The following is a 12,002-nucleotide window of genomic DNA, read 5'->3' as shown; positions in this document are numbered from 1 at the left end:
GAATATATTAGCATTTTCCTACTGAAGTGCCCCTTACTATGTATAAGCATTAACTGAAAAACTTTTTTTTTATCTTAGCATAATTGAAAACAAATTAACAGAAGGTGGATAAATTTGGAAGTCAGCTTCAGAGGTTCTGGTTAATGACAGTAAGTTCTTAAGTTTAAAAAAATTAACTTGTTTTCTTCCTTATTTCAAAAACGATAAATATTCATTACTCAAAATTGTGAGAATACAAACAAGACGAAAAAGAAGTTCTTAAGGGAGAGTTGCATGGATGTGTGCTCAGTTGTGGTGGACTCTTTGCAATCCCATGGACTGCAGCCCGCCAGGGTCCTCTGTCCATGGAATTTTCCAGGCAAGAATACTGGAGCTGGTTGCCATTTCCGACTCCAGGGGATCCTCCCAAGGATTGAACTCATGTCTCTTATGTCTCCTGCATTGGTAGGTGGGTTCTTCACCATTAACACCACCTGGGAAGGAAGGCTTGCTGGCTTGAGAGGCTGCAGCAGGAGCCCCATGTGCAGACAATATCGCTTCCAGGCGAGGCCAGGCCTTCTAGACTGAGGCCCCAGGTGGAACACAGGACTCGGCATGGAGCTCACTCTCCGCCCCGAGGAAGCAGTCAGTGAACGACGACCGTTTCCAGGATTAAGTGCATTTTTTGCTTCATTAACTGATGTCTAAAATTCTGTGTCCCCTTGATTTAAATGTCCCACCTGACACAAACAGGTGACTTTTGAATCCTGCCTCTGCAGGTAACACTACTTACTATATGACTTAGTTTTCAGATACTAAAAATAGCTTGGAAAAACTGAGTCATACTGAATAACATCCTCAAGCACTGTATTTACGACACCTAAAAATGAACAAGATGGGCTAAATCTATCATGTGTTTTTGATAATCAGAAGGGGAGAAAAAAAAAAGAAAATACCAATTGAGAAGTGAAATGCCCAGTCTGTTATTTTGATGGTTTAAGGTTTGGTTTCAAGTAAAATGCTTAACAACTCTGCTTTTCCACCATTCTCCCTCCAAATAACAGATTAACACTTTGTGTGCAGATATTCCATCCCTTCACTTTACAGCCTGTTATGAAGATGTTCTGACTTGGATTTTGTTCGGGCATGCAGGGCAGGCTGATTCCCTGAACTGCCACCAGAGTGAAGCTCTGAAGTGCTGAATAAAATATTCATAGCAAAAGACACACACCCCCACACACAAATAAATACCATTTAAAACACAATGCTGAGTCAGCACAAAAGGAAAGGCTCTAGAAAGGTGAGAGGAAGTGAGAGCAGAAACTCTGGGAGGAAAACACGTTGAGACAGGGTTCCGCCCCAGGAGGCTCCTCCAAGCCCTGGGGAGCCAGAGTTTGGGTCTGCACCAGCGGTAAAGAATCCGCCTGCCAGTGCAGGAAACACAAGAGACAAGGGTTCAATTCCTGGGTCGGGAAGATCCTGTGGAGGAGGGCATGGCAACCCACTCCAAGACTCCTGCCTGCAGAATCCCATGACGGAGGAGCCTGGCGGGCTGCAATCCATGGAGTCGCAGAGAGTTGGACACGACTTAGCCACTGAACAACAACAAAGAAAGAATAGTAAACTGAAGGTGGGAGTCACAGAAATTATCTAGATGAGCGCTAAGAAAACACGACAGGCTGAAAGTTAGGAAGTTAGACATCTGTTGGACCTTTTCATGCTAATTAGGGTTCCAGAAAGAGAGAACAGAAGAGGCAACATTCCTGAAATATAGTCACTGTACATTTTCTAGCTGCACTCCCCACTGTGCTAGCTAGCAGCCACATGTGACTATTTAAATGAAAATTTTAAATACAGTTCCTAGGTCACACTAACCACACTTTAAGTTCTCCTTAGCTTTGCATGGCAGGAGGCTACCACATGGGACTGCACCAATGTAGAACATTTCCATCATCACAGAAAGCTGCACCGTTGCAGAACTACCGAAACACACATCCTCAGATTCAAGCTACCCAATAAATCCCAAGCTATAGAAATAAAATCCACACGTGAACCCGCTAAGGTGGTACCACAAAATACTGAAGATACAGAAGTCTTAAAAATGGGCAGAGGGAAGAGTCGGACCATCTATTCAGGAACAATATTAAATGCTGACTTCTGAGCAGTATCTTTGAAATCCAGTAAGAAACTGGAAATAACAGAACTCTGTACCTAGAAACTATTTTTCAAGAACAAGGCAAAACACATTTTCACACATAAGAGGTTTTACCGACAACAAACTCTCCCTAATGGAAACTTCAAAGAATTCACTTTAGGAAAAAGGAAAAATATCCCAGAAACAACTGAAATGTAAAAAGGAATAGTAAGCAAAGATATGGTAAAAGTTGATTAAATCTAAGTAAGCATTAACTGTATTTAAAAAAAAAAAACAACTAACGTCTAATTTGTGGCACATAAGACAACCAAACCACTAGGCAGCAACCAGGTGTGTTGGGAGAGATGACTGCAGCCAGGCAGCTTCAGGTCTCTGTAGTTCTGGAGGAGGGTCATGAAATTGAGTACTACTTTAAGGCAGAAATAGTAACATAAATGTTTATGACATACACATATGAAAAAAAGTGACATACAAGCATACCTCCTTTTATTTGTTTTGCATTATTGCACTTTTCAGATATTTTGTTTTTTACCAATTGAAGGTCTGTGGCATTAGTCTGGAACCAACCCACAATGGGTATGACCTAAATCAAATCCCATATGATTATACAGTGGAAGTGAGAAACAGATTCAAGGGATTAGTTTTGATAGACAGAGTGCCTAAAGAACTATGGACGGAGGTTCGTGACATTGTATAGGAGGCAGGGATCACGACCATCCCCAAGAAAAAGAAATGCAAAAAGGCAAAATGGCTGTCTAAGGAGGCCTTACACATAGCTGTGAAAAGAGAAGTGAAAAGAAAAGGAGAAAAAGAAAGATATACCCATTTGAAGGCAGAGTTCCAAAGAAAAGCAAGGAGAGATAAGAAAGCCTTCCTCAGTGATCAGTGCAAAGAAATAGAGGAAAACAATAGAATGGGAAAGACTAGAGATCTCTTTAAGAAAATTAGACATACCAAGGGAACTTCTCATACAAAGATGGGCACAATAAAAGACAGAAATGGTATGGACCTAACAGAAGCAGAAGATATTAAGAAGAGGTGGCAAGAAGACACAGAAGAACTATACAAAAAAGATCTTCACGACCCAGATAATCACGATGGTGTGATCACCAACCTAGAGCCAGACATCCTGGAATGTGACCTCAAGTGCGCCTTAGGAAGCATCACTATGAACAAAGCTAGTGAAGGTGATGGAATTCCAGTTGAGTTATTTCAAATCCTAAAAGATGATGCTGTGAAAGTGCTGCACTCAATATGCCAGCAAATTGGGAAAACTCAGCAGTGGCCAAGGGACAGGAAAAGGTCAGTTTTCATTCCAATCCCAAAGAAAGGCAATGCCAAAGAATGTTCAAACTACCGCACAATTGCACTCATCTCACATGCTAGTAAAGGAATGCTCAAAATTCTCCAAGCCAGGCTTCAACAGTACATGAACCATTAACTTCTAGATGTTCAACCTGGATTTAGAAAAGGCAGAGGAGCCAGAGATCAAATTGTCAACGTCCGCTGGATCATCGAAAAAGTAAGAGAGTTCCAGAAAGACATCTACTTCTGCTTTATTGACTATGCCAAAGCCTTTGACTGTGTGGATCACAACAAACTGTGGAAAATTCTTTAAGAGATGGGAATACCAGACCACCTGACTTGCCTCTTGAGAAATCTGTATGCAGGTCAAGAAGCAGCAGTTAGAACTGTACATGGAACAACAGACTGGTTTCAAATCGGGAAAGGAGTACGTCAAGGCTGTATATTGTCACCCTACTTATTTAACTTATATGCAGAATACATCATGAGAAACGCTGGAGTAAGCACAAGCTGGAATCAAGATTGCCGGGAGAAATATCAATAACCTCAGATATGCAGATGACACCACCCTTATAGCACAAAGTGAAGAAGAACTAAAGAGCCTCTTGATGAAAGTCAAAGAGGAGAGTGAAAAAGCTGGCTTAAAGCTCAACATTCAGAAAACAAAGATCATGGCATTCAGTCCCATCACTTCATGGCAAATAGATGGGAGAAACAGCAGAAACAGTTTCAGACTTTATTTTTTTGGGCTCCAAAGTCACTGCAGATGGTGACTGCAGCATTGAAATTAAAAGACGCTTGCTCCTTAGAAAAGTTATGATCAACCTAGACAGCATATTAAAATGCAGAGATATTACTTTGCCAACAAAGGTCCGACTAGTCAAGGCTATGGTTTTTCCAGTAGTCATGTATGGATGTTGAGAGTTGGACTATAAAGAAAGCTGAGCACCAAAGAATTGATGCTTTTGAACTGTGGTATTGAAGAAGACTCTTGAGAGTCCCTTGGACTGCAAGAAGATTCAACCGGTCAATCCTAAAGGAAATTAGTCCTGAATATTCTTTGGAAGGACTGATGCTGAAGCTGAAACTCCAATACTCTGGCCACCTGATGGGAAGAACTGACTCATTGGAAAAGACCCTGATGCTGGGAAAGATTGAAGGCAGCAGGAGAAGGGGATGACAGAGGATGAGATGATTGGATGGCATCACTGAGTCAATGGACATGAGTTTGAGAAAACTCCGGGAGTTGGTGATGGACAGGGAAGCCCGGCATTCTGCAGTCCACGGGGTCACAAAGACTGAGGGGCTGGACTGAACTGAACCCACAACATATCCAAGGTATGGGAGCAAACCTTCTGAAGGTAAGGAACAAACCTTGTAAAAAGTTGAGGGGCTGTGGGGAATCCTCGGTCAGTCTGTATATGGTATCCAGAAATCCAAACACAGAATAAACACAAATAAGGCAAACAAAACCCTCTAGCCACAAAGATTGCCAAACAAGATGAAAAGGTAAGATTCAGCTGTGAGCTTTTATATATCAGGAAAATATTTATCAAAAGAAAAGATAATTTCTTATCAAAAAAAAGAAAGATAAATTCTTATCAAAAGAAACCCAGTGAAATCATTAACTTCAGACAAAATTACCTTTAAGAAAAAATGCATTATAAAAAGGGTCACTTCATAATAATAAAAGGTCCAATTCACCTGGAAGATAATATTAATCCTAACCTTAGAGAAGATTTTAAATCCACCATTTTAACATCTCTGTCAAGTACACAAAAGACATTAGATACAACAGATTAAGTAGAATTAGGATACAGATGGGAACAGCATAGTTAGTCTTTATGGACATATATAGAAAATACATGTATATACATTGATTAGGGAATGTATACTTTTTACGCACAGGTATAACATTTACAAAACCCAACTATACCCTAGGTATAAAGTTAGCATCAGCAAATTTTCAGGTGTGTTATTAGTATCAATCAGATTCCCTGATCATAATGAAATTAAGTTTGAAATCATTAACACAATGATAAATAGAAAAACCTTATACTTTTGGAAAGTAGACATTTCTAACAATTCACAGGTTAAAGATCTCTCTTTTTAAAATCTCAAAAGTTGTGAAGTTTCAATTACCTTAAAATATAAGAATAAATTTCTCATGTAATAACTAGTAAAAAACTGATTTATTTAAAAGACATGGCCAATACGTATGCTGTAGGTAAATATTTTCCATTGTGCATGCATACTTAAAATTTTTTTTTTACTAAAATGCACAATTAAAAGGATAAAAGCTTACAGGTGAAGATAAATCATTTTAACAGCCACTTATCTCACTGGAAAATCTTTTTGCTCTTTCAAATTGGAGAGGGAGGAATGGAGACAAGAAAACTCAACATTGATTTGTGGAATAACAGTTTACTAAGAGCCTGGTCTGTGTCTGATACAGAAGATACACAGATGAGGACACACAGTTCAGCCTCCAGGGGCGGACAGCACCCTAAAGGAGCAGTGGGCAGAGAAACACACGTAAGATGCCCGTCTGGACGAAGGAGGTGACCCTGGTAATGGGCCGGGGAGATCAGAGAGCTTTCTGTAGTAATGCCTTGAGCTGAGATACAATGTGTAAAAGAAGGCACATAAGTGAAAAGGCCAGAGAACAGCATTCCAGAAAAGAGGAACAGTGTGTGCAAAGGTACAAAGTTCCGGTGGGCAATCAAACTAAAACTGTAATTAAAATTTCAGATGGATGGTCAATATAAAAGCAGGGTACAGCATAAATTCTGCAAAACTTTTATGCTTTCTCATCTGTTTCTTCTTTAATAAGAAACTGGTTGACATTCCTACTGTCATAGAATTTTTCTGTGACTATATAAATACTGTCTAGATATTCTATTTATGAAGACACTTCAAAATACAGTGAAAGTGAAGCTGCTCAGTCGTGTCCAACAGCTTTGCGACCCCATGGACTGTAGCCTACCAGGCTCCTCAGTCCATGGAATTTTCCAGGCAAGAATACTGGAATGGGTTGCCATTTCCTTCTCCAGGGGATCTTCCCAACCCAGGGATTGAACCCGGGTCTCCTGCACTGCAGGCAGACGCTTCACCATCTGAGCCAACAGGGAAGCATATAGTACTATCATGCAAAACTGAACGGTTACCATTTTCCATACTGTTCAAAAAAGAAACTATCAAAAACAACTAAATCTTTAAGACCCTTTAGAAAGCTATTTCTACTCTCTTCTTCAATAAAATTCTACAGTAAACAGGGTTTTGCTCAGGAAAGACTACAAAGTATGCTTTCTAAACTCTTCTCACTAATATATATCATGTAACAGTCTTGAGCAATACTGGTATTTTCAATATTACACCCTCACTCCATTCAACCAAACAAGCACTGTAACAAATAAACAACTTCAGATACTGGAGACGGAAAGAAAAATTCAAAAAACAAAACCAAAAACAGGGATTCTTAAAATTTAGTTCTAATGATTACTCCTAAACGTGTAGCTCAGCAGTAAAGAACGCGTGCCAGTACAGAAGAGGCAAGTTTGATCCCTGGGTCAGGAAGGTCCCCTGGAGAAGGAAATGGCAACTCACTCCAGTATTCTTGCCTGGAGAATCCCACGGACAGAGAGGAGTCTGGCGGGCTACAGTCTGCTGCTGCTGCTAACTCGCTTCAGTCATGTCTGACTCTGTGCAACCCCATAGACAGCAGCCCACCAGGGTCCCCCCTCCCTGGGATTCTCCAGGTAAGAACGCTGGAGTGGGTTGCCATTTCCTTCTCCAATGCATGAAAGAGAAAAGTGAAAGTGAAGTCGCTCAGTCGTGTCCGACTTCGTGACCCCATGGACTGCAGCCTACCAGGCTCCTCCATCCATGGGATTTTCCAGGCAAGAGTACTGGAGTGGGTTGCCGTTGCCTTCTCTGGGGCTACAGTCTACAGGGTCGCAAAGAGTTGGACACAACTTAGCAACTACACATGTAACAACATAAAAGGTGTCTACATAAGCACAAAAGGATTCAGATTAGTTCCAAAGGTTAATTGTGACATGGAAATTACAGCTAAATTACACAGCTACGGACTAACTTCCATTAACTCTTTCAGGTCTCTTTTGCTATATCCTGGCAGAAGAAAAAGAGAGAAAAAGAATTTCTTTCCCTTAAATAATTTACTCCTAAGTCCACCATATGACTATGTAAAAATATAACCTGGAGTTTGTAGAAGTCCAGGCTACACACTCACATTAGCCTTTTGTTGTATTTATTAAATGCGACAAGACGGGGACTCAAGGTGAATTCAGCATTCTCAGTAATGATTAGAAACAAGAACAGATCATTTCTTTCAAGTGTGCAGTTACTGATTAATTTTCTTTGGCAGTGAAGAACTAGCCAATTCAAGTTTTTCTTCTAAAAGATAATTTCTTTTATTGTGAATATACCAGTGTAGTTTTCTAAAAACCATGATAGTTCAAAGATAACTGTTATCTTCACGAAAACATGTAAGAGCATTACATCAGAAAATTATATCTGAAGACAACTGAAGGCATTTTCTGACACTACCTGAAATATCCACAAATTCTGTTTATTTCTCATCACTTAATGCTTGTGGCAGGAGCCTGAATGCCATTTGATCCAATTTTTTAAAAGTCAGACAGTATTACTTACTAAAAAATATGTTCTTATTCGCTCTTACTAAAAAGTTAACCTAACCAATTAAAATTAAAGAAAGGAAAGGAAAACCCTCAAACTACTCAGATGCTGGTAATGGTATTGGATGGAAGGGAGTATGAAACAAAACAAGGACAAATTTACTCTCTGGGAACAATTAAAAAAATGAAACTTCGGTTTGATGTAAGAATCACCAGGAAGTGGGAAAACTGAGGAAGACTCCTCTATAAGTGCTTCTCCTTTGTTTTTGAAACCAGAAGTGGCTTGTCACAATGTAAACATGGAAAGGAGTACCATGTGGAATAGTGATTAGAAAGGTGAAAGAATGACTGTTACCTGCCTTCTGTGGAGAAGACAGTAAAGTAGGGAGTGTTTATCCACGCTTTAAGGGTTGTGCTCAGTGAGGATAAACACAATTCACGTTTAGTATAAAAACTACTCTTTCTAATTTTATGGAAGAACACCCACTCCAGTATTCTTGCCTGGAAAATTCCATGGTCAGAGGAGTCTGATGGGCTACAGTCCTGGGGTTGCAAAGAGCAGGATGCAACTGAGCATACAAGTTCAGGTTTAAGTATCAGATAAAATTTTCGTTATATATACCAGCACTAGTTGCTAAGCTGAGTCCCACTGAATGGACAGTCTAACATGGGCTAGTAGATCAGGGTGCAAAGTATCAAACGCTGACCATCAAAGGAATAGGTATCTACCATAAACAGCTTTCAAGGTTGTAAGATGAGTGCAAAATACGACGTGTAATTGGCAATTTAAATGTTTGGCAACAAACCTCAAAATCAAATTTCCTTAGAAATATTTGATCTAAAGTTTTGTTTCTAAAAAGATCAACATGAAATGATACATGTTAAAAAGGTAGCAAAGTGCTATCACATCTAAGAAAACCAAGATAGAGTCTCAAGTGAATTTAAAGTCTCTCAGTCGTGTCCAGCTCTTTGCAACTCCATGGACTGTAGCCTATCAGGTTCCACCGTCCATGGGATTTTCCAGGCCAGAATATTGGAGTGGGTAACCTTTCCCTTCTCCAGGGATCTTCCCAACCCAGGGATCAAACCCAGTTCTTCCGCAGTGCAGGAGGATTCTTTACCAGCTGAGCCCACCAGGGAAGATAGAGCTTAGCCAATAATAACAAGAAAGTAATTGTGGTACTGCCTACAATGCCGTAGACCCAGGTTCAATCCCTGGGTTGGGAAGATCTCCTGGAGAAGGAAATGGCAACCCACTCCAGTATTCTTGCCTGGAAAATCCCATGGACGGTGGAACCTGGTAGGCTACAGTCCATGGGGTCGCAAAGAGTCGGACACGACTGAGCAACTTCACAATTATTTCAGTAACAGCAGGCAACAGGTTCCCCGGATGAGAATCTCCATCAAAAAAAAAAAAGCAAAAAACACACTGCACCTAGACAGAAACAGAACACAAAATTTCACAGGCTGAAATATCAATATGATCTTCGAAAGGGGTTTTAAATTTATCAGTTTTCTAAGTTTTCTCTACCAAAACCAAAAACCCAACAGCAACAAATCTAAGGCTTTCACCAACCCAAGAAGTGATGTTTAAAAAATAAACACGGTAGAGGGTTCTGATGTTAATAAAAGGGGCATTACTAAAACTACTTCCAAAATCAAAAAGAAAATCAACTCAAACCCCACCCCTGGCTCCTGGAGGGGAGCGTGGCTTTCCCTAGTCAGTGGCCGTCGAGAACTAAACGCCCCAGCCCCAGGGAGCTGGGGGAGGAAGGTAGCGAAGGGTGAACGCTAATTTCGCCGACAATACTGTAAAATAAGCAAACCACCGCTCCTGGCCAATTAACTAAGCGCGACTCAAAGTTCCACCACGTAATTTCAGCCTGGACCTTTTTTTTTTTTTTTTTTTTTAAAGCAAACAACGTAATTGAAAGCAGAGTCATTTCCCTCTTGGTATTTTATTCATGCTGGAAATAACATTCAAATCGAAAAGGTAGCAAAACAAAAGAGAAAAAAAAAAAACACAACACAAGAAAATTGAGGGAAGTGGAAGCGCGCGGGACGTTTCACTGGGGTTTTTTTCCCCTCCTCAGGAGCCTTGACTCTCCGGCCTGTATTTTAAATTCCCAGTCCGGCCGGGCGCGGGTCGGACCCCCGAAAGCGGCCCGCGGCGCCAGGGGGTCCCACCCTCTGCGGAGGGAGGAGAGAACGCGGCTCCCGCGGCGGCGGCGGCCGGACGCGCGGAGCGGCGGAGAGTGGACTCCACTCGGGACCGAGTCGGGGGCTCCCGGCGGGCGGGCAGCTCCTCAGGGCGGGCGCCGGGCAGCTGCGGGAACTTTCCCTCCCTCCCGCCCGGCCGCGGCCCACACGCTCAGGCGCAAACTTTGCAGACGGCGCCGCGAGCGGCCGGGGTCCCGCCCCGCGGCCCCCAGCCGAGCCCCCGCGCGCCCCGGCCCCGGCCCCGGCCCCGGCCCCTCGTCTGCCCTGCGTGCCCCGAGCCCGGCCCGGGCTGGGTGGGCCCCGGCGCGACCCCTCGGCCTCCCCGGCGGCGCCGCCGCCCGCGCCCCCGCCCCCGGCCGCGACCCTCCCCCGCGCCGCCGCAGGGCCGAGCGGCCGGCCCGGAGCCTGGGCCGCGCTCCCCTCACCTTGGTGGCCATGGCGGGCGGATCTCCCCCCCGCCCTCGGCCCGGGACGGTCGGCTCCTCTCCCGCGCCGCGGCTATCGGCCCCAGGCGGCCGGACGAAAGCGAGGGCGGCGGCGGCGGCGGCAGCTACGGCTGGGCCCCGGCGCGGCGGCGGCTCCGCCCCGGCCCCGAGTCTCGGCTCTGGGCGACTCCAGCCGCCGCCCCGCTCCTCCAGTTCCTGAAACTCCCCGGCTGCGCGGCCCCCGCCCCCGCCGGCCGAGCCTCCCATCTACCGCGGCGTGCGCGGCGCGGCCGGCGGAAGCGCGCCCGGTGCCCTGGGCCGGCCCGGCCTCCTCTCCCACTTTCCGCCCCCGCCCGGGGCCTCCGCCTCGGGCCGCGCCGCCGGCGCCCTTTGTCGCAGGGCTCGGGGCCGCGTCCCCCGAGCGGCGGCCGGGGTCGGGCCGGATCACGGTCCCCCCACCGACGCGTCCCGCCTGGCCGCCCGCCGTGGGGACGGTGGACAGGAGTGAGGGACACGCTTATGAGGGAGCGCCTGCCGGGGAGCCGAGTCCCGAGCGGCCCTTCAGCCGGTCACCGCGACTGAAGTGTTTCGCTGTGGAGATACAACGGGGCCCCCCAGCACGACGGGCTCGAGTCGCGGACGGGGTCTTTGTCCCGCGTCGGCATGGCTGTGGGGCCGGCCGTGCTCGGGGCTGAGTGAAATGAGTGTGGAGAACGCAGCCGGCACGGAGCGCAGCAATGGCTTCCAGGTCCGCTGGCCCTTCACGGAAGACCCGGCGCCCGCCTGGAGTTGCCCGCGGGCTGTGGTCCCCGGCCCGGAGCTTCAGGGCCCCGACGCTTGGGGCTTTCGTTCTGAGGCGTCCCGTTAACCTCCTTCTGGACTCCTGATAAATTTAAAAAACGTCTCCGGGCCCCGGAGGTTAGGGGGAGACCCAACAGGTTTCCCGAAATGGAAATTTTAGAAGTCTTAAAAATTTCCATTTTTCTTCAGAGTTGGATGTGTGTCCTTTGTTATCAATAATAAATGAATGAGTTGAATAGCAAGATTTTCGCTCAAGTACGAAAGATGTGACTGAAAGACATCTCGTGATGGAAATATTATTACAGTACATTTTATTTTATCACGGGGATATGTACCTCGTAAAAGAGGCAACTATCAAAAATCATCTTTAAGCGAGGAAAGCGGTACAATTAATGTCAACTTTTGTCCTCTCGAAAATATTCTATTTGATCTCCAGAAATTTAACTGGTTACCTTCTAC

General features: G+C 44.7%; 1 protein-coding gene across 1 annotated transcript in view; it reads right to left on the bottom strand.

The window, feature by feature from the left end:
- SNX9 (sorting nexin 9) overlaps window positions 1-10,844 on the bottom strand; it is a 90,953-nt gene extending 80,109 nt beyond the window's left edge. Inside the window, exon 1 of the mRNA XM_068984994.1 lies at window positions 10,743-10,844. Coding sequence (XP_068841095.1) covers window positions 10,743-10,754 — 12 coding nt within the window. The 5' untranslated portion in view covers window positions 10,755-10,844. The remainder of the gene's footprint in view (window positions 1-10,742) is intronic.
- Between the last annotated feature and the right edge of the window lie 1,158 nt (window positions 10,845-12,002).

The sequence above is a fragment of the Capricornis sumatraensis genome, chromosome 13, assembly GCF_032405125.1.
Source record: "Capricornis sumatraensis isolate serow.1 chromosome 13, serow.2, whole genome shotgun sequence".
Lineage (NCBI taxonomy): Eukaryota > Metazoa > Chordata > Mammalia > Artiodactyla > Bovidae > Capricornis > Capricornis sumatraensis.
Note: the sequence above shows the minus strand (reverse complement) of the source record. Positions and strands in the feature narration are given on the sequence as shown.